At 42.9% G+C, this 16,375-nt stretch overlaps 1 protein-coding gene across 4 annotated transcripts in view; it reads left to right on the forward strand.

The window, feature by feature from the left end:
• hspa12a (heat shock protein 12A) overlaps positions 1–16,375 on the forward strand; it is an 89,887-nt gene that overhangs the window by 58,925 nt on the left and 14,587 nt on the right. For all 4 annotated transcript variants that reach the window (XM_083923212.1, XM_083923214.1, XM_083923213.1 and 1 more), the window contains exon 7: positions 6,935–7,106. In XM_083923212.1, coding sequence (XP_083779338.1) covers positions 6,935–7,106 — 172 coding nt within the window. The remainder of the gene's footprint in view (positions 1–6,934; positions 7,107–16,375) is intronic.

A 16,375-nucleotide genomic window follows, 5' to 3' on the forward strand; every position in this document is an offset into this window, starting at 1 on the left:
CTCAGTCTTCCTGTCCAAGTGGATGACTGTACTGCAGCAGCCTTTCACTCAAACTAGCTATCCATTAGTAGTAACTGTCACCAGCATCATTTAACCATTTACTTTACTGGCAGTGATTATTCATATATTCTATGAGCCTCATATCTCAGTGTGAAAGTATTGGTTAAACTGCTACACAACAGCGTTTCAGCATTTTCCCCATTTCTCTCCATATATGAACATTTGTGAATGATAATCCATGTGTAACGTACCTGAAGTAGCAAATTGACCAACGAATGGGATGTTTTTTGTTTTTTTTAACTCTGTACCTTTCATAATACAACTTGTTATAAGATCCACTGATTCTGTAAAAATGCTGATTATAGGTGTGTGGTTAATGCCAATCCTCTCATCAGATTCTTGGAAAGCAGGCAAAGAAGTGCATTTCCCAAAATGTTTAACTAAAAATGATTTCAAAGTGCCATAAAAAAAATCTTAAAAACACATGAACATTTTTGCACAGTGGTTTTGGACCGATTGAGATTTCCCAATGATTTCATCCGTTTGTTCTGATCACATCCTTGAGTTAAAAGAGCTAAAAGTGTGTGAGCTAAAAGAGGAGGAAGATTCAATTCAATTCAAAAAACTTTATTTGTCCTCGGGGCAATTCAGGGCACACAGAGCAGCAAATAACGACAGTGCAACTATACAAAGACCTTTTAACCTAACAACAAGATAAAGTGTAAAAGAAGAATAAGTGTCAGGATGTTAGTGTGTTAGTACAGGTAGAATAAGTGTCAGGATGTTAGTGTGTTAGTACAGGTTAGAATCCAGTCACAGAGTTAGATACAGAGAACATCATCGGCGTGAGATGTAGAAGGACATGCGTGTATCAGATGTAAGCAGACATGTGAACGGGTGTATATGATGTAAACATGCAGTAGACTGTTGAAACAGGTAAAAACGGAACTGTAGTGCAGAAAATATATAAGTGGACAGTGATCGGATTCAGATGTGGTCAGGCATGATACATATATGTAATGTAATGAGCAGACGTAAACAGAACTATAGTGCAGTAATAGAGTATAAATATAATATATAACTAAAAGCTATGTGCAGATACTAAATAATAAAGTGATAGTGGTGCATGGCAGGAAAACAGCAGTCTAAGTATATGCTAGCTAGAGGAGGGGAATGTAGACAAGGGCAGAAACAGATGGAGGAGATCTGTCCTGCAGTGAGTCTTCAGGCAGGGGTGAAGGGATCAGCTGACTGAGAGGATGGGAGTAAAACCCAGAGTTGGCAAAGGGAAAGCTGGGTGTCTGCAGTAACTCAGCATCAGGCTGTGTGGAGCGTTTGATTGGCTGCTCATGGAGGACAGAAGGAGGGACCAACTGCTATGCCTCCTGTGATCACATCATCCGGTAGTTCTCCTTGGGCCATGACACAACCCACAGCCCTTTCTCTTGCACTTTATTCACCCCTTTTCTCTTTTTATCCACCCCTAACACCAAGCATCGTTTTTTTCTCCGGCTCCTCAAACCGTAAAAGCAGTGCAGTTTTATTGGACGTTAAATGGAGCTTACCAATAAACTAAGAAAGCAAGAAGAAATTGAAACAAAATTGGAAAAAAGGGTTTCTTTTTAAACCATCTATAGCAGGGGTGCCCAACCTTTTTTGCCCAAGATCTACTTTTCAAGTAGCCAACCTCCCGAGATCTACCAGTCCAGTGTCAACATCGCAAACCCACACACATCGTTTCCAGCCTGCAGTAACTAACCTCACAACACCTTTTCTTGTTGTCACACAACCACTAGACATCACATCACAAACCCTCCCTCTCTCAGACACACACACACACACGAATCCTCTCACACAGTTGCCAGTTTGCATAGTGCGCTGTAGCACAAACATGCTCTCTCTGCTCCTCTCTCTCTCTCTCTCTCTCACACACACACACACACACACACACACACACACACACACACACACACACACACACACACACACACACACACACAGGCCAATCTACATGATGAGCAATAGCAATAACTGACCTTAATATGAATCAGACAGAAAAATAAACTAGACAAAAACAGGTAGATCTCTGAGTTTGAAAAAAGGAAATCACTTCCTACCTTAGTGGGACACCTGGCACTGGGAGGAGGAGGCTAGCTTCTCGTAGATAGGAGTGTAGGAGCTGGTTGCAAGGCGTAGGCAGGCTGCAAGGTGGTCATCAGTCATTGTTGATCTGTACTACTGATGATTTTCATGTGCGAGAAAGCAGACTCACACAAATAAGTTGATCCAAAAAGAGCTGTCAGGTTCAAGGCCCATCTTCTGAGATTGGGGTACTTCTCCTCCATCAGTAGTTTCCAGAACACTACATGCTCTCCAGGTTGAGCGGATGTTGATCTGGCTTTGATCTCAATGTCATTTTGCAATGTCAGAATCTCATCCTCAAGAGCGGAGCTTTCCAAGTCGAAAAGTGATTTCACTTTGGTGGCAATGTCACCAACATCAATACTTGCACCAAATGGATAACACATATAGCTGGCTACAGGCTCGATGGATGCAAAGTCAGTAAAACGCCTCTCAAACTCTGACCAGATGCTCTGAACATGCTCCTCATAGCTTGCACTGTCAAGCTGTGTCACACCTTTACATTGACCTTGTAGTTCTGCTTGCATGTGAGGGAAGTTGCGCAGGTCACCACGCTGCAGCCTGCTGGACATCAGCTGTAGCTTGCTTTTAAACATGTTCACTGAACTCATGTTGACTACATCTTTAGCCTTACCCTGTAGCTCTAAATTCAATTCATTGAGCTTGCCAGTGAGATCAGTGAGGAATGATAAATCTAAAAGCCACTGGTTGTCCTCTAGCTTTGCATGGTAATCGACATGTTTCGAAAGCTTCAGGAAGTCCTTGATTTCAGGTAACAGCTCCGTAAATCTGGCCAAAAATTTACCTCTGCTTAACCACCTAACATCTGTGTGAAGCAGCAGGTCTGTGTGCTCAGCATCATTCTCCTCCAAGTGAGCACGGAAAAGCCTTCTCTGCAGACTCCTGGCATGAACTGAACACACAATCATCGCAATATCCATAACTTCTTTCATATTTAAAATTTTTCAACACAACGCTTGCTGGTGAATTATAAAATGATAATTCAGGATATCCGGGAAAGATTCACTTTCTTTGCACAGTGCAACGAACCCACTGGTGCGGCCCACCATAGCAGGTGCCCCATCAGTTGTGATGGAGATCAGCTTGAAGAGTGGCAGTTTTGTCTCGCCAACAAATCCCATGAAAGCATTAAAAATATCCTCACCTCTGGTGTGTCCTTTTAATGGCAAAATGGTGAGGAGCTCTTCCTTGGCGCTCATGCCTTCAAAAACCATCCTGATGAAAACACACAATTGTGCCACATCCACCATATCAGTCGACTCGTCAAATTGGAGGGAAAAGCACTCACATGCGTCAATATCCTTCCTCAGTTGCTCCTCTACATCCACAGCCATTCCCTCACATCGCCTTGTAGTAGTATTGCGGGAGAGTTGCACTTCTTTAATGGCCTTCACGATCTCTGTTTTAATTTTTAAAGTCGTCAAAAAGGCTATCCGCTGCCTCGAGAAAGGCTTCCTTCACAATATCACCGTCTTTGAATGGCTTCATGTGTTTAGCAAGGACGTGACTGACGCGATAGGAAGCAATAGTTGCGCCCTTACTCTGGGTCTTCGGCTTGGTGAAGATTGACTGCCGTGCTGCAAGCTGTGCTTTCAGATCCCGCACTTTTGAGCCACGTAAAGGCGTTTTTGCAGGGAAATCCCTCTCGTAGCTCCTGTGTACTGTTTTAAAATGCCTCTCCAGATTCCCTTTCTTTGCCAACGCCACCGTTGCATTGCAGATTAAACAAACAGGCTTTGAATGGGAATAAACAAAAAAGTATTCTTCCTCCCTTTCAGGGTGAAAATGGTAGGTCTTGGCTCGTTTCCCCTCAGCCATGTTAACGTTTAGTAGTGCGTAACCGCTCTGATTGCTAGCTAGCTTCTACTGTTGACAGCTGTCAACTTCCTGTTACGCATGTCGCGCGCTGCCGTAGGTCAAACGTGAACAACGTTTTTCTTTTTCCCTTTTTTAAAAATACTTTTGTGTTTAAAAGACTGATGGGTTGCGCAGGAAAGGACTCATGATTGGCTGTAGTGTAAATATAATACAAAATATAGCACACACACAAAAACTTTATTATCATTATTTATTTATTTTTATTTTTTTCCTACACCCCTCGCGGTCGACTTGGAATCAGTCCGCGGTCTACCAGTAGACCGCGATCGACTGGTTGGGCACTCCTGATCTATAGTGTGTGGTCTGTGCATTAGGGTGTGTCCAACCCTAAATGCACTCCCAACTCCCTTCAAGAACGTTTCCCAATCAAGCAATGCGGTTACTGTCCAATGTTCAGCTTTTGCTCCTCTTTGGTCAAAACTAGGCATGGGCCGGTTTAAGATTCTGACGGAATGATAACCTTTAGCAAAAATAGTGGGGGGAGGGTTGAGATACTCTTTGCAAACTGGCAGTAGGAGGATTCCTGACCTGCACTTTCTGTCGTTGAAATGACTTAATTCACCAGGAACGGTATGATGGAAAATTTCAGTGATTTTGAAACTGTGGCTTTTTCATACTTTGAAACCGGCCCATGCCTAGTCAAAACCACTTCCCTCCTGCCATCTGCTCCTCATGCAGTGTGTTTACATGCAGCTTAAAAACCTGATTATAATCGGGTAAAGGGCATACTTCGGTTTCTCATACACCATTTAATAGGAGTTATCATACCCCCGTTAACAGACCTAGATAACTCCTAACTAGTAACCAGAGTTCTTTTGCATGTAAACGCTTTACCAGGAACCAGTAACACCACTATCAAGAAGACCCGTTTCTGCCGTTATTCTGTCCAAAAGTCGTCCGTTTTCCCTCCTCTTTTGATTTGACAAAGGTGAACCGGAAAAAAAAGCTTCCGACCAGCTGTATGTTGGCGGAGCTCCACCTACTGTACCGGAGGAAGAGTTACTCCGTCATTTCCCCATTCAACCCCCTTTCATGTATACATTGGGAACTTCAATAATCCGATCATTCCCTAAACCGGGGTAAAACCATTTTTGGGTTACTGATGAGCATGAAAACGCATTGATTTAAATGACTGGAGACGGCAAGTTACCACGCAGTGGTGTGAAAACATTTTTACATAGCAGGAAAATACTCTGCCTATTACCTCTTATATTATTCAGTTTACTAAGTTCATGAGCTTATTGAACACCACCTTCTTAGACTAACCAAAACATTAGTCCGTACTTGCAAACTAGTCGCTTAACTCGTCATTCACGTAAATCCCCTAGATCCGAAGGGTTTTTATTTGGGGGGGCATCTGTATTGTTAACTGATTTTAACATACGTCATTGTCGTAAGTTAATAATTAAATTTGGTCTGATATGTAACTGCAGCGAGCTCTGTTAAGGTGCGTTTCTACTAGGGTTGAATATGCGGAATAAGGCAGGTCCCCCTCGCCAAAACGCCTCTAATGTGCATGTGAGTCGCTCAAGCAGCCGTTTGTTTACCTGTCACAGAGCAGGGCCATTTTTCTCCCCAGAAGAAAAGAAGAAAAGAGAAGCCTGGTTGCTGATTGGATGTAGCTCTCAGCAGGATATGACGTGTGGTAGTACAGACGCCACAACAACACATTGAGGTAGAGTAGACACTTTTATCCAGTGGTGAAGAAGAACGCAGCACAGAAAATGATCTGTTCACGTGCACGGGCTTGTTAAAATGAGTGCTGCAGCAGCCGGGTTGGATTCTGACCTGCGGCCCTTTGCTGCATGCTCCCTCTCTCTCCTTACACACACACACACACACACACACACACGCACACGCACACGCACACGCACACGCACACACACACCGTACTGCAAGCAGGGTGACAGCCTGTGTGTCAACACACACTTTTACAGCGCCCAGAATGTTAAAGGTGGAGTGTTTTCTTTCATGTTACTGGTACATAAGTTGACGTTGTGAATCATACGGACCACCTTAAATCAAATCAAACTCTTTATTTCTCTTGAGGAAGAATGCACCGCTGTATCACTGATCAGCTGATCACCGGCGATCAAAACCCATTCAGAGTGATAAGACACTGAATGGGTGGGCCTTTTTTGTAATGGAAACACAGCCAATGAACGGCCATTTGAGATGGCATGGCCTGAAACTTTCCCAGCGGCTGCATTTTACTTTTAATAGAAACACGCCTTTTGACAGCTGTAAATCATGTGCATCATGATAGGTCCCAGGAAAGACACAAGTACACCTACAATATTATTAGTCCTCACTAGACAGTGGAGGAAGAAGTCCTCATCTTTTAAATACATACTGAAACAAGTAAAAGTACGACATTCAAAGTGTTATGTAAGTTAAATTACAAAAGTATTAGCCTCAAATTGTTAGCTTAAGAGTGAAGGTACTCATTAAGAGTTTCCTGTTTCAGAATGTTGTATTATTAGATCATAACAGATGCTATGTACAGTATGGCTAGTTTGTATTACTCTATAGACGGTTTGCAGGTCTGTGTTTCTTAGTTTCTACAATTCACTTATGAATCAAAGTGTAACCACAACAGTGGTTTCTTCTTCTGTAGTTTTTCATCACTTTTCATACCGCACAACTCTGAACATGTAATATCCTAAACAACACGACCCTATTTCAAAAGTCAACTGGTTACCTCTTTGACAACTGTTATGTGTTATAATACCAGCAACTTTTTCACACAGCTAGTGTGTGTTGTGGTTAGTGACAGACAGATTAATGGGATAATGACTCATTCATGGGAAAGAAGTTGAACACAACAAAAGTTGATGTTGTAAGTTCAAAGTGTGTTTCCTGTCTGTACTTTTCCCTTCCCATTCCCCTGTAGTCTGGTCTGATGTCCCGTGAAAACCCAGAGCAGCTGATCATCGCCTTAGAACCCGAGGCAGCGTCCATCTATTGCCGCAAGCTCCGCCTCCACCAGATGGTGGACCTGAGCACCCATACCACCCAGAACGACTGCAGCCCCACTGACAACGTGGGCAGCGGAATGACCCAAGGTACATCCCTGGCACATTGACATTAGGCGGAATTTTCTCATACCATGAAGCTTTCATAGAGCATTTCTCTCATTTCTCACCTCTGACTCCATGCTCCATTGATCAATCATACACACTCCTGTACTGCTTACTGCTTTGATTTTTCCCACTATATACAGTTTCTCTTTAAATAACCCTATTACTACTGACATTTTAACATGCAGTTTTTTTTCTCGTGTTAAATGCTGTTTCTTCCATAGTTTCTCCAGGCCATGGTAAACATGCTTTCTTTTTAAATCCACACAGGAAATGCATGTCTTTTTATTTCTTTTCAACCATCATGTTTTAACTTGCTTTTGCTTTCTTTCCAAAATTCAATCACATGCACAGCATTTCCTTGATTTCAATGGGAGGTTGATTAATGCATTATTCACATCTCTGACTTTCTTATAAGCCCAAAGGCTCTCTCAGCTCACAGTTGAAGTTTTTGAGCTGTGTTTCAAGTCATCACTAGTAAGCTGAGAGGAAATGTGGGTGCTGAAACAGCACATATGAATGCAGCACCTGTCAACTTAACATTACCACAGTGGTCCACGTAATTAACTGGTTTACATCATACAGTTTGCATTCGTTTGATAAAAGATGAGCGTTATGGTTACAGTTACACTACAGTATATCAGGTGTAGGTAATGGTTAACAGAAACTTTGAAAGGTATTAACTTAACAATGTCAAGCTTATTACCTGGCTATTTATATGCCAAATTACTAGTGGTGGGACACGATTAAAAAATAATAGAATTGATTAGCGGCTAATCGCATATCAATCAGAATCAGACTCAGAAATACTTTAATAACCCCAGGGTGAAATTATTTCCGTTACAAAAGATATACAAACAACATATATTAGAAAAACAGAATATAAGTATAAAGTATATATATTAAATATCAAAGTTAAATTTACAGAAATTAATATTTACAGTAGTGAAATCCATACAAGATCAAAAATACTAGACTAACGTGCAAAAGAACAGACTGTCGGTGGTTGAGTCTGAATCACAGAGAGGAGGTGACAGACTCTCCTAGGGATGCATTGTATAGTTTAATGACCACAGGCAGAAAAGAGTTCCTGTGGTGCTCAGTGGTGCATCTGGGTGTGAGGAGTCTTTTGCTGAATGTGCTCCTCTGCTAGGCCAGTGTGTCGTAGGGAGGGTGGGAGACATTGTCCAGGATAGACCGGAGCCTGGACAGCATCCTCCTCTTTGCCACGGTCGTCAGGGTGTCCAGCTCCTCCCCCACAACATCACCGGCCCTCAGTTTGTTGGTGTCTGCAACCTTCAGCCCACTGCCCCAGCATGTGACAGAGAAGAAGATCGCAATGGCCACAACAGACTCATAAAATATCCTCAGCATCGTACGGCAGAAGGACCTCAGCCTCCTCAGGAAGAAGAGTCGACTTTGGCCCTTTTTGTAGCCAGCCTCTGCGTTTCTAGTCCAGTTCAACTTATTATTGAAGTACACCCCCAGGTACTTATACTCCTCAACAGTGTCCACAGGGACCCCCTGGATGGAGACAGGGGTCACAGGTGTTTTCACTCTCCTCAGATCTACTACACGCTCCTTTGTTTTAGTCACGTTGAACTGCGATTCAGCTCACTCCAAGTGACAAAGTTGCCCACAACAGTCCTGTTTTCATTTTCATCCCCCTTTCCAGTGCAGCCAACTATTGCTGAGTCTTCAGAAACCTTCTGAAAGTGGCAGTACTGCAATAGTTGAAGTCTGAGGTGAAGAGAAAGGGAGAGAGGACAGTCCCCTGTGGGGCCCCAGTGTTGCTGACCACCCTGTCAGACACACAGTTCTGTAGGTGTACATACTGTGGTCTGCCCATCAGGTAATCCACAATCAAGGACACGATGGGGGCCTCCACCTGCATTGCAGCCATTTTCTCACCTAGTAGAGCCGGACAGATGGTGTTGAATGCACCGGAGAGGTCAAAGAACATGACTCTCACAGTGCTCCCAGGTTTGTCCAGATGACTGTAGACTCTGTTCAGCAGGTAGGTGATGCAGTCCTCAACTCCCAGGCAGGGCTGGTAGGTGAACTGTACTGGATCAGTGAAGGGCCTGACCATAGGCCTTAGCTGCTCCAGGATGAGTCTCTTCATGGTCTTCATGATGTGGGACGTCTGCAGTCCTGAGGACCACTGGGACATGGCGTCTTTGGCACAGGCACGAGGCAGGACGTCTTCCACAGCACAGGGACCCTCTGGAGGTGCAGGCTCAGGCTGAAGACTTGACTCAGTAGTCCATACAGCTGGGTGGCACAGGCTTTAAGCACCCTGGGAAATACGCCACCGGGGCCTGCAGCTTTACCAGAGTGGAGTCTTGTCAGCTGTCTTCTCACCAGGTCAGGCGTAAAGGACACTGTAGAGGTGAACATTGGGGGAGGGCTGAGGTCGTCAGGTTGTGTAGGACATAATGTAGAGCAGGGGGAGGGGTGGAATAGGTAGGTGTGAAGTGAGGTGGTGAGGGGCAGACAAGGGGTCTGTAAGGAGGAGGAGTAGGGGGAGGTAAAGTGGCAGTCGTTGAAGGTCAGCCAGCAGCAGAGTCATGGCCTGGTCCACATGGTCCAACCCTGTGCTACCAGTCTTCTGGAACCCGGTGATGGTTCTCATGCCACTCCACACATTACTCATGTAGTTATGCTAGATTTTATTCTCCAGCTTTCTCCTATAATTGTCTTTAGCCTCCCTGATTTTCAGTTTCAGTACCCCTTGCACTCACCTCATCTTGGTTGCCATCTCTGAACGCTTTCTTCTTTTCATTCAGAATGGCCTTAATGTCCTTGGTGATCCAGGGCTTATGGTTGGCGTAGCAGGTTAAGGTCCGAGCTGGGACATTGCAGTCCACACAAAAATTAAATTAAAGTAGTCTCTGATGCACTCAGTGAGCCCATGAATGTCCTCCCTGTGCGGCTCACAAAGTGCAGGCCAGTCTGTCACTTCAAAACAGCCCTGCAGTGTCTCATAAGTCTCCTCAGACCACCCCAGAGTCCATGTGGTCGTAGGCTTCCTCTTCACCAGAGGCACAGAGCAGGGTTTGAGGTGAACCAGGTTATGATATGACCTGCCCAGAGGGGGGAGAGAAGAGGAGATGTATGCATCCTTAATGGTAGCATACATCAGGTCAAGAGTCCTTTCCTCTCTGGTAGGACAGCGCACGTACTGTTGGAAGGTCGGCAGAACTCCTTAGCATAAAATTAACAGTTTAACATAGACTGCTTTTTCTCCCATGTTTTCAAAAAACACAAACAAAAATGATCCATCATCTAATGACAGTCCGTCCTAGAAGCTATGTCTGTGCTAACGTTAGCTGCAGCATGTTCAGCGTTGTCTGTCCTAAGGTTAGCTGCAGCATGTTCAGCGTTGTCTGTGCTAATGTTAGCTGCAGCATGTTCAGCATTTGGGTGGAGCGGAGGCTGAAGAGCACCGGTGGGAGGTGAATTTTTACACAGCCATGCTCTTGTCCATGTTTCCACTTGGTCGTTTCTTAGAACTCAAATGTCCACCCACTGAACCCACCAACAACTCATCATCTGGCTTTTCATCGGTTTCCTTTCTCTCCTGTTGCATCCAATGTCAATATTATGGGTCGTGCAGGAACTTGTGCAATGAGCAACGTTCCGCACTTTGTAAAAATAAATTGCAATTAATTTTTATCGTTATTTTTTTGTCCCGTTATTTTTTCAATAATTAATTAATTTATTAATTAACATGTTAAAGTCCCAGCCCTACAAATTACATAAAGACCATCCATTACACTTCTAGTTGTACCATCATGGCTGTTTTTAGTCATTATTCTTGCATTGTACATTACATATCACACAGTTTTGGCAATGTGAAGCAGCAACAGCAAATACCCACCTTTCCTTCCTTTTTTCTTTTACTTTTATTTAGTTGTTGTTCATCACCACCATCACAAATGAGCCTTAAAAGTTCCCTTTCAGTCCAACCTCTTATCTTCTCTGTAATGACTGTCACATTATCATTTACTTGCATGCGAACAACAGGTCAGATTCTGTTATCCAAAGCAGACAGCCATTTAAAAAATAATTTTAGTTTTTAGTTTGTTAAATAAAAATAAATACATGTAGCTAGGGGTGACCACAAATAGTCAACTTTTTGACGATTCGCTCAGAGGAGCCTGATTCGACTGCCAATCTCACAGTTGAATAGTCGCAAAATGCGCAAAATGTGAATATGAAACAATGGATTATTCCATTCTGGCTTTGGTGCTGAATGTCTTATATTACGTATATGCTTGGTTTCTCCCAATTAACCATGATAAATAGCTTGTTTGGGTATAAATATAAGCCTATTAATAAATACTGTTGCTAAAAATGTGAAAATAACTCATGTGCTTTCTATCATGGAGAAAGTTGTGGATTTCACCCAGAAAGCACAACTATCTCAACACAACAAGAGCAAAGAAAGACAAACAAAGATATTTCACAATTTACAATCCCGGAATATTGACAAAAACACAGAAATACTCACTTGGAGGCAAAAATCTGACACTCTAGCACAAAAAGAAAGATAACAGATGGGTTAAGAATTTTTTTCGGACAGAGATCTTACCCACCCAGAAAAGGAGGTCTTAGCCAAGGGCTTGAACTCCTTAATGTGCAGGAATAACCCCCTCCCCCTTAAAGACTAAGTTTTACTATCCAGGAACCGGCACCATCAGAGCCCATCTTGGCTGGGCTTTAAATCTATCTGGGCGTCAGAAATACAACAGTCTGCTGCTGTTTAATCCTCAGCATCATTTCCTTTGAACATTTGCTCATTTGTTGTTTTTCATTATAGAAGTTCATTCCGACACAGTCTGACACAGCGCTGTGAAAGTGAAACTACAGTTCTAAATATACCGTCAGTTATTGTCAAAGAAAGATACAAACAAAACACATTTATGTTATAACAATAAATACTTTTAATAAGATTCTCCTATCAGAAATCAGATATCACATCTCTCTGCCTGACACGTGTGACCGTGCAGCGCTAGACTCCTGTGCAATTAGTAGATATTGTACCAAGTGTTTCCTCCATAACTTTCATATTGTTTGGATTATGAAAATAATTTGATAATTTTTGATCGTAGGGTTATAAAGATTATGTGTGCAAAATTTCGTGCTGATGAGACTCTTGGCCTAGGACGAGTTTGCAAAAGTAGGTTTTGAATATTTTTTGCACGTTTGTGTATTTTTCAGTTTTGTGTTACAGCACCAACTAATGTCTGATTGCACAGAGCCTAAAGTTTCCATGGTGAACTATCAGTCCTAGTTTTGTTATTCGGACTAATTATTGCGAAGATATACAAAACCTTCCTGTTATGAGTACAACATAAAGGAAGTTGTTTCTTCATAAAATACAAATGTTTTAGATTATTTCAAATATTTGATAACTTTTCATCAAGATGACTAAAGGATAATTCCTGCAAAGTATCTTGGTGATTGGACTCTTCGTAAAACAGGTTTTTCATTTTTTTTTTGCAATTTCTGCAAAAATACTCGGCGAACATGTGCCGTTGTGATAATCCCAAGATTCAGCGCCTTTCAGAGAAGATGTGGATCTAAGAAATCAATATTTGCAGAAAACAGGAAGTTAGAGGCCAAAAAAGCATTTTCCTTGATTATAGCGCCACCTTGTGGTGAACATGTAATTTTTGGTGTGTTCTGTGGGGGCACCAGTCTATACCTCCCCTGAAAATTTTGTTTCCATAACTTATACAGTTGATGCTGTATGAATAACTCATTATTATGTAAAAAGTCACACAACTGATTGGTGACTAATTTTTTGAGTATGTTAGAAAGAATATGGTAAATATGGTAGAATATAGTTGTCTAGAGCCTCTGAATCAAGACTGGGCTTTTTAAGAAGAGGTTTAATTACAGCTCCTTTAAAAGACTGTGGTACATAACCTGCTGATGAAGACAGATTAATCATATCCAGTACAGGAGTGCTAACTTAAGGTAACACTTCTTTAAGTAACGTAGTTGGAATAGAGTCTAGGAGACAAGTAGAAGGCTTTGATGCTGAAATAGTAGAGGTTAATTTGTAAGGTCAACTGTAGAAAAGCTGTCCAAGAATATATCAGGTCGTACAGTTGTTTCTAAGGTTCCTGGGTTTGAAGAAAAATTGATGCCAAGCGAGTTGAATTCGTCTCTAATAGTTAGAATTTTGTCATTAAAGAAGGTCATGACGTCGTTACTTCTGAGGGTCAAAGGAATATATGGCTCAATAGAGCTGTGGTTCTCTGTCAGCCTGGCTACAGTGCTGAAAAGAAATCTAGGATTTCTCATTCTCCTCTGTTAAAGATGAGTAATAGGCTGCTCTGGCATTACGGAGGGCCTTCCTATATGTTTTTAAACTTTCATGCCAAACTAAGCGAGATTCTTCCAGTTTAGTGGAACGCCATTTACTTTCCAATTTTCGTGATACATTTGGTGATTCGCTAATTTACCAAGCATCACAGTAAAGGGCTGAACAACAGGTTTTGCCAGGGTGCAGTCCTGGGGGCCTTACGACATAATTCAAGCCATTCATTTTTTTACCTAGTTTTGTTTTTTAACTGAAATTATACTTGATGACCTGATTGAAATCTTACCCACAGCTTGGAAAGGATGCTGTATGTTATTATTTAGGTCTGAGGTGTCGGAGCTATGTGTTAAAATGCTACAGTGATTAAGGATGATAAAAAAGTCCTTTAGTCCATATTTAATAATGTATCAGGATATTATATAAGTTTTTTCAGCTCAAGTCTTAAGCTGCTGTGGGGAAAACAATATAAACATCCAACTTTGAACCTACTACTGCTATTTCCTTTTGACTTTCCCATAATAGGCAATCTTACTGATGCTTCCCCTACCTAACATTTCACTGCAAATGTTACCCCTGTTATTAAATTTCTCCTATTAGACACAGATTTCCTGGCTGATATAGCTTTGTAGTGTATAAATAATTAGTAATAGATTTGCAGTGACTCACTTAATGATTAGAATATTACCAAATAAGCCTGTGAATCTCATTTGTTCATGTCATTGTTATCCCCAAAGCAATTTCAGTCAAAAGCAACTGGACTTGGTTATTTGTCTAGGAAGACGTATCACCTCTCATCCAAGAGGCTTCATCAGTCCATGTACCAATTTGACCAGGCTGGGACTGGTCCAACTATCTGGTGTGGAGATCCAGGTATTTAACCTTTCACAAGGCTGATGATGTTACTGGAACCATTTGGGCTCCAAGTGCCAACGAGTGCTGGAGTGACAATCGTTGGTGGGAAGTTGGTTTCGACTTCATTCGTGCTCTATTGAGTCTTAACGACAGCCGTTGGAGTCACAGGAGGCCATCTGTGAAAAGTTGTTCTTTGAGGTTAGATTGTTGAATCTCCTGGGAAGGGATGAAAGGGCAGCATTGTAAATTGGAGAAAGACGGCCTCTTTTAGGGCCCACTCAGGGCGTGATCACACTATCCTCCCGGACCACGACCCGGACTTTAGGGTACTTGTCCCCCCTCCCTCTCCCCCCCGCGCCCCAGCCCCGTTTGTACTCACACTACCAGGGCCTCGGCCAATACTTCTTGCTGTCCACACGCCATCAAGCCGTAACACGTCACACGCATTGATCGCGTGTGTGTGGCTTTGTTTACAAATCTTTCCATAGACCTCGGAGTTTTTGTGCGTCTTGTCGACTGTTTTTGAATATTTTCATCCGACCAAATCTGCAGTAAACACAACGTGAACCTTTCACCACCATTGTTGTTGTTGTTAAATGTTCGCGCATGGTCCCTCCTTCTATTTACATGTCGGAACAGGCGGACATAAAGCTACTGCCGTAGGGCTCGTGCGCGTGCGCGTGCACGTGCGCACGCTCGTGCTCGTACATGTGCAAACGGCTCCGCTAAAGCCCACCTCTTTCAAGCGGGCCGTGGCGGCCCAGCTGGCCCCAGTTGAGCGCGGAGCGGGTGCGCTCACACTACTTAAAGGTACTGGACTTTAGCTGAAAAACCGGTTTTGGCCGCGGCCAAAAGGATAGTGTGAGCACGCTGTTCTTCCGCACTGGGCCAAAACAGGTTTTGCGGGTAAAGCCTAGTGCGTTTGACCAGTGTGAGTGCAACCGCTCCGCACCTAGCTGCGGCCAGCACAACGGCTCTCACGTCATTTATGTGCGCCTGTTCGGACATAGAAAAAAAAACGACGGACCATGTGGGGACATTTAACAACAACAACAATGGCGGCGAAAGGTTCACGTTGGTGTGATGCGGAGGTGGGGTGTTTACTGCAGATTTGGTCAGATGAAAATATTAAAAAACAGTCGGACAAGACGCACAAAAACTATGAGGTCTATGGAGAGATTTGTAAACAAAGCAACGCATCGCGATGACGTCATCAATGCGTGTGACATGTTACGGCGTGATGACGTATGGACAGGCAAGAAGCATTTGCGCGAGGCCCAGGCAGTGTGAGTACAAACGGGTTGGCCAGCGGGGGGAAGAGGGAGGGGGGGACAAGTACCCTAAAGCCCGGGGCGCGGTGCGGAAGGACAGTGTGAGTGCGCCCTTACTCTTCTCTTCTTTTACTCCTCTTTCAAACAATCTGTCCTCTCTGTCCAGGATGTGGATTGCTGTCATCAAAGGTTAACGATGACCTGGACAAATGAGAATATTCACAGGCTTATTGCACACCTATTTGGGTCGGCAACCCTTAAAATGGTGCAGGAACATGAAAGGTTGGCTCAGAAAATTGCAGATTACAGAAACCACCTACAGTTTAGTCTGAGATGCAAACAACAAAGGCTTACATCAACTAGCCTATGCTTGAATTCCACTATGAGCGGGCTTAGAGTGGAGAAAATCATAGAAAAGACTCAAAACCAACTCCTCAATGAGCGAGGAGGGCTAAAAAGAGAGACTGTAGTATCAATATTATTGGTTTCTATCATGGAGAAAGTTGTTGATTTCACCCAGAAAGCACAACTATCTCAACACAACAAGAGCAAAGAAAGACAAACAAAGATATTTCACAATTTACAATCCCGGAATATTGACAAAAACACAGAAATACTCACTTGGAGGCAAAAATCTGACACTCTAGCACAAAAAGAAAGATAACAGATGGGTTAAGAATTTTTTTCGGACAGAGATCTTACCCACCCAGAAAAGGAGGTCTTAGCCAAGGGCTTGAACTTTGCCATGACACCGAAAGAGGTACCCAGAGTGGAGTTAACTTAAAAAAGTGGAG

This window comes from Echiichthys vipera (assembly GCF_963691815.1).
Source record: "Echiichthys vipera genome assembly, chromosome: 11".
Classification (NCBI taxonomy): domain Eukaryota; kingdom Metazoa; phylum Chordata; class Actinopteri; order Perciformes; family Trachinidae; genus Echiichthys; species Echiichthys vipera.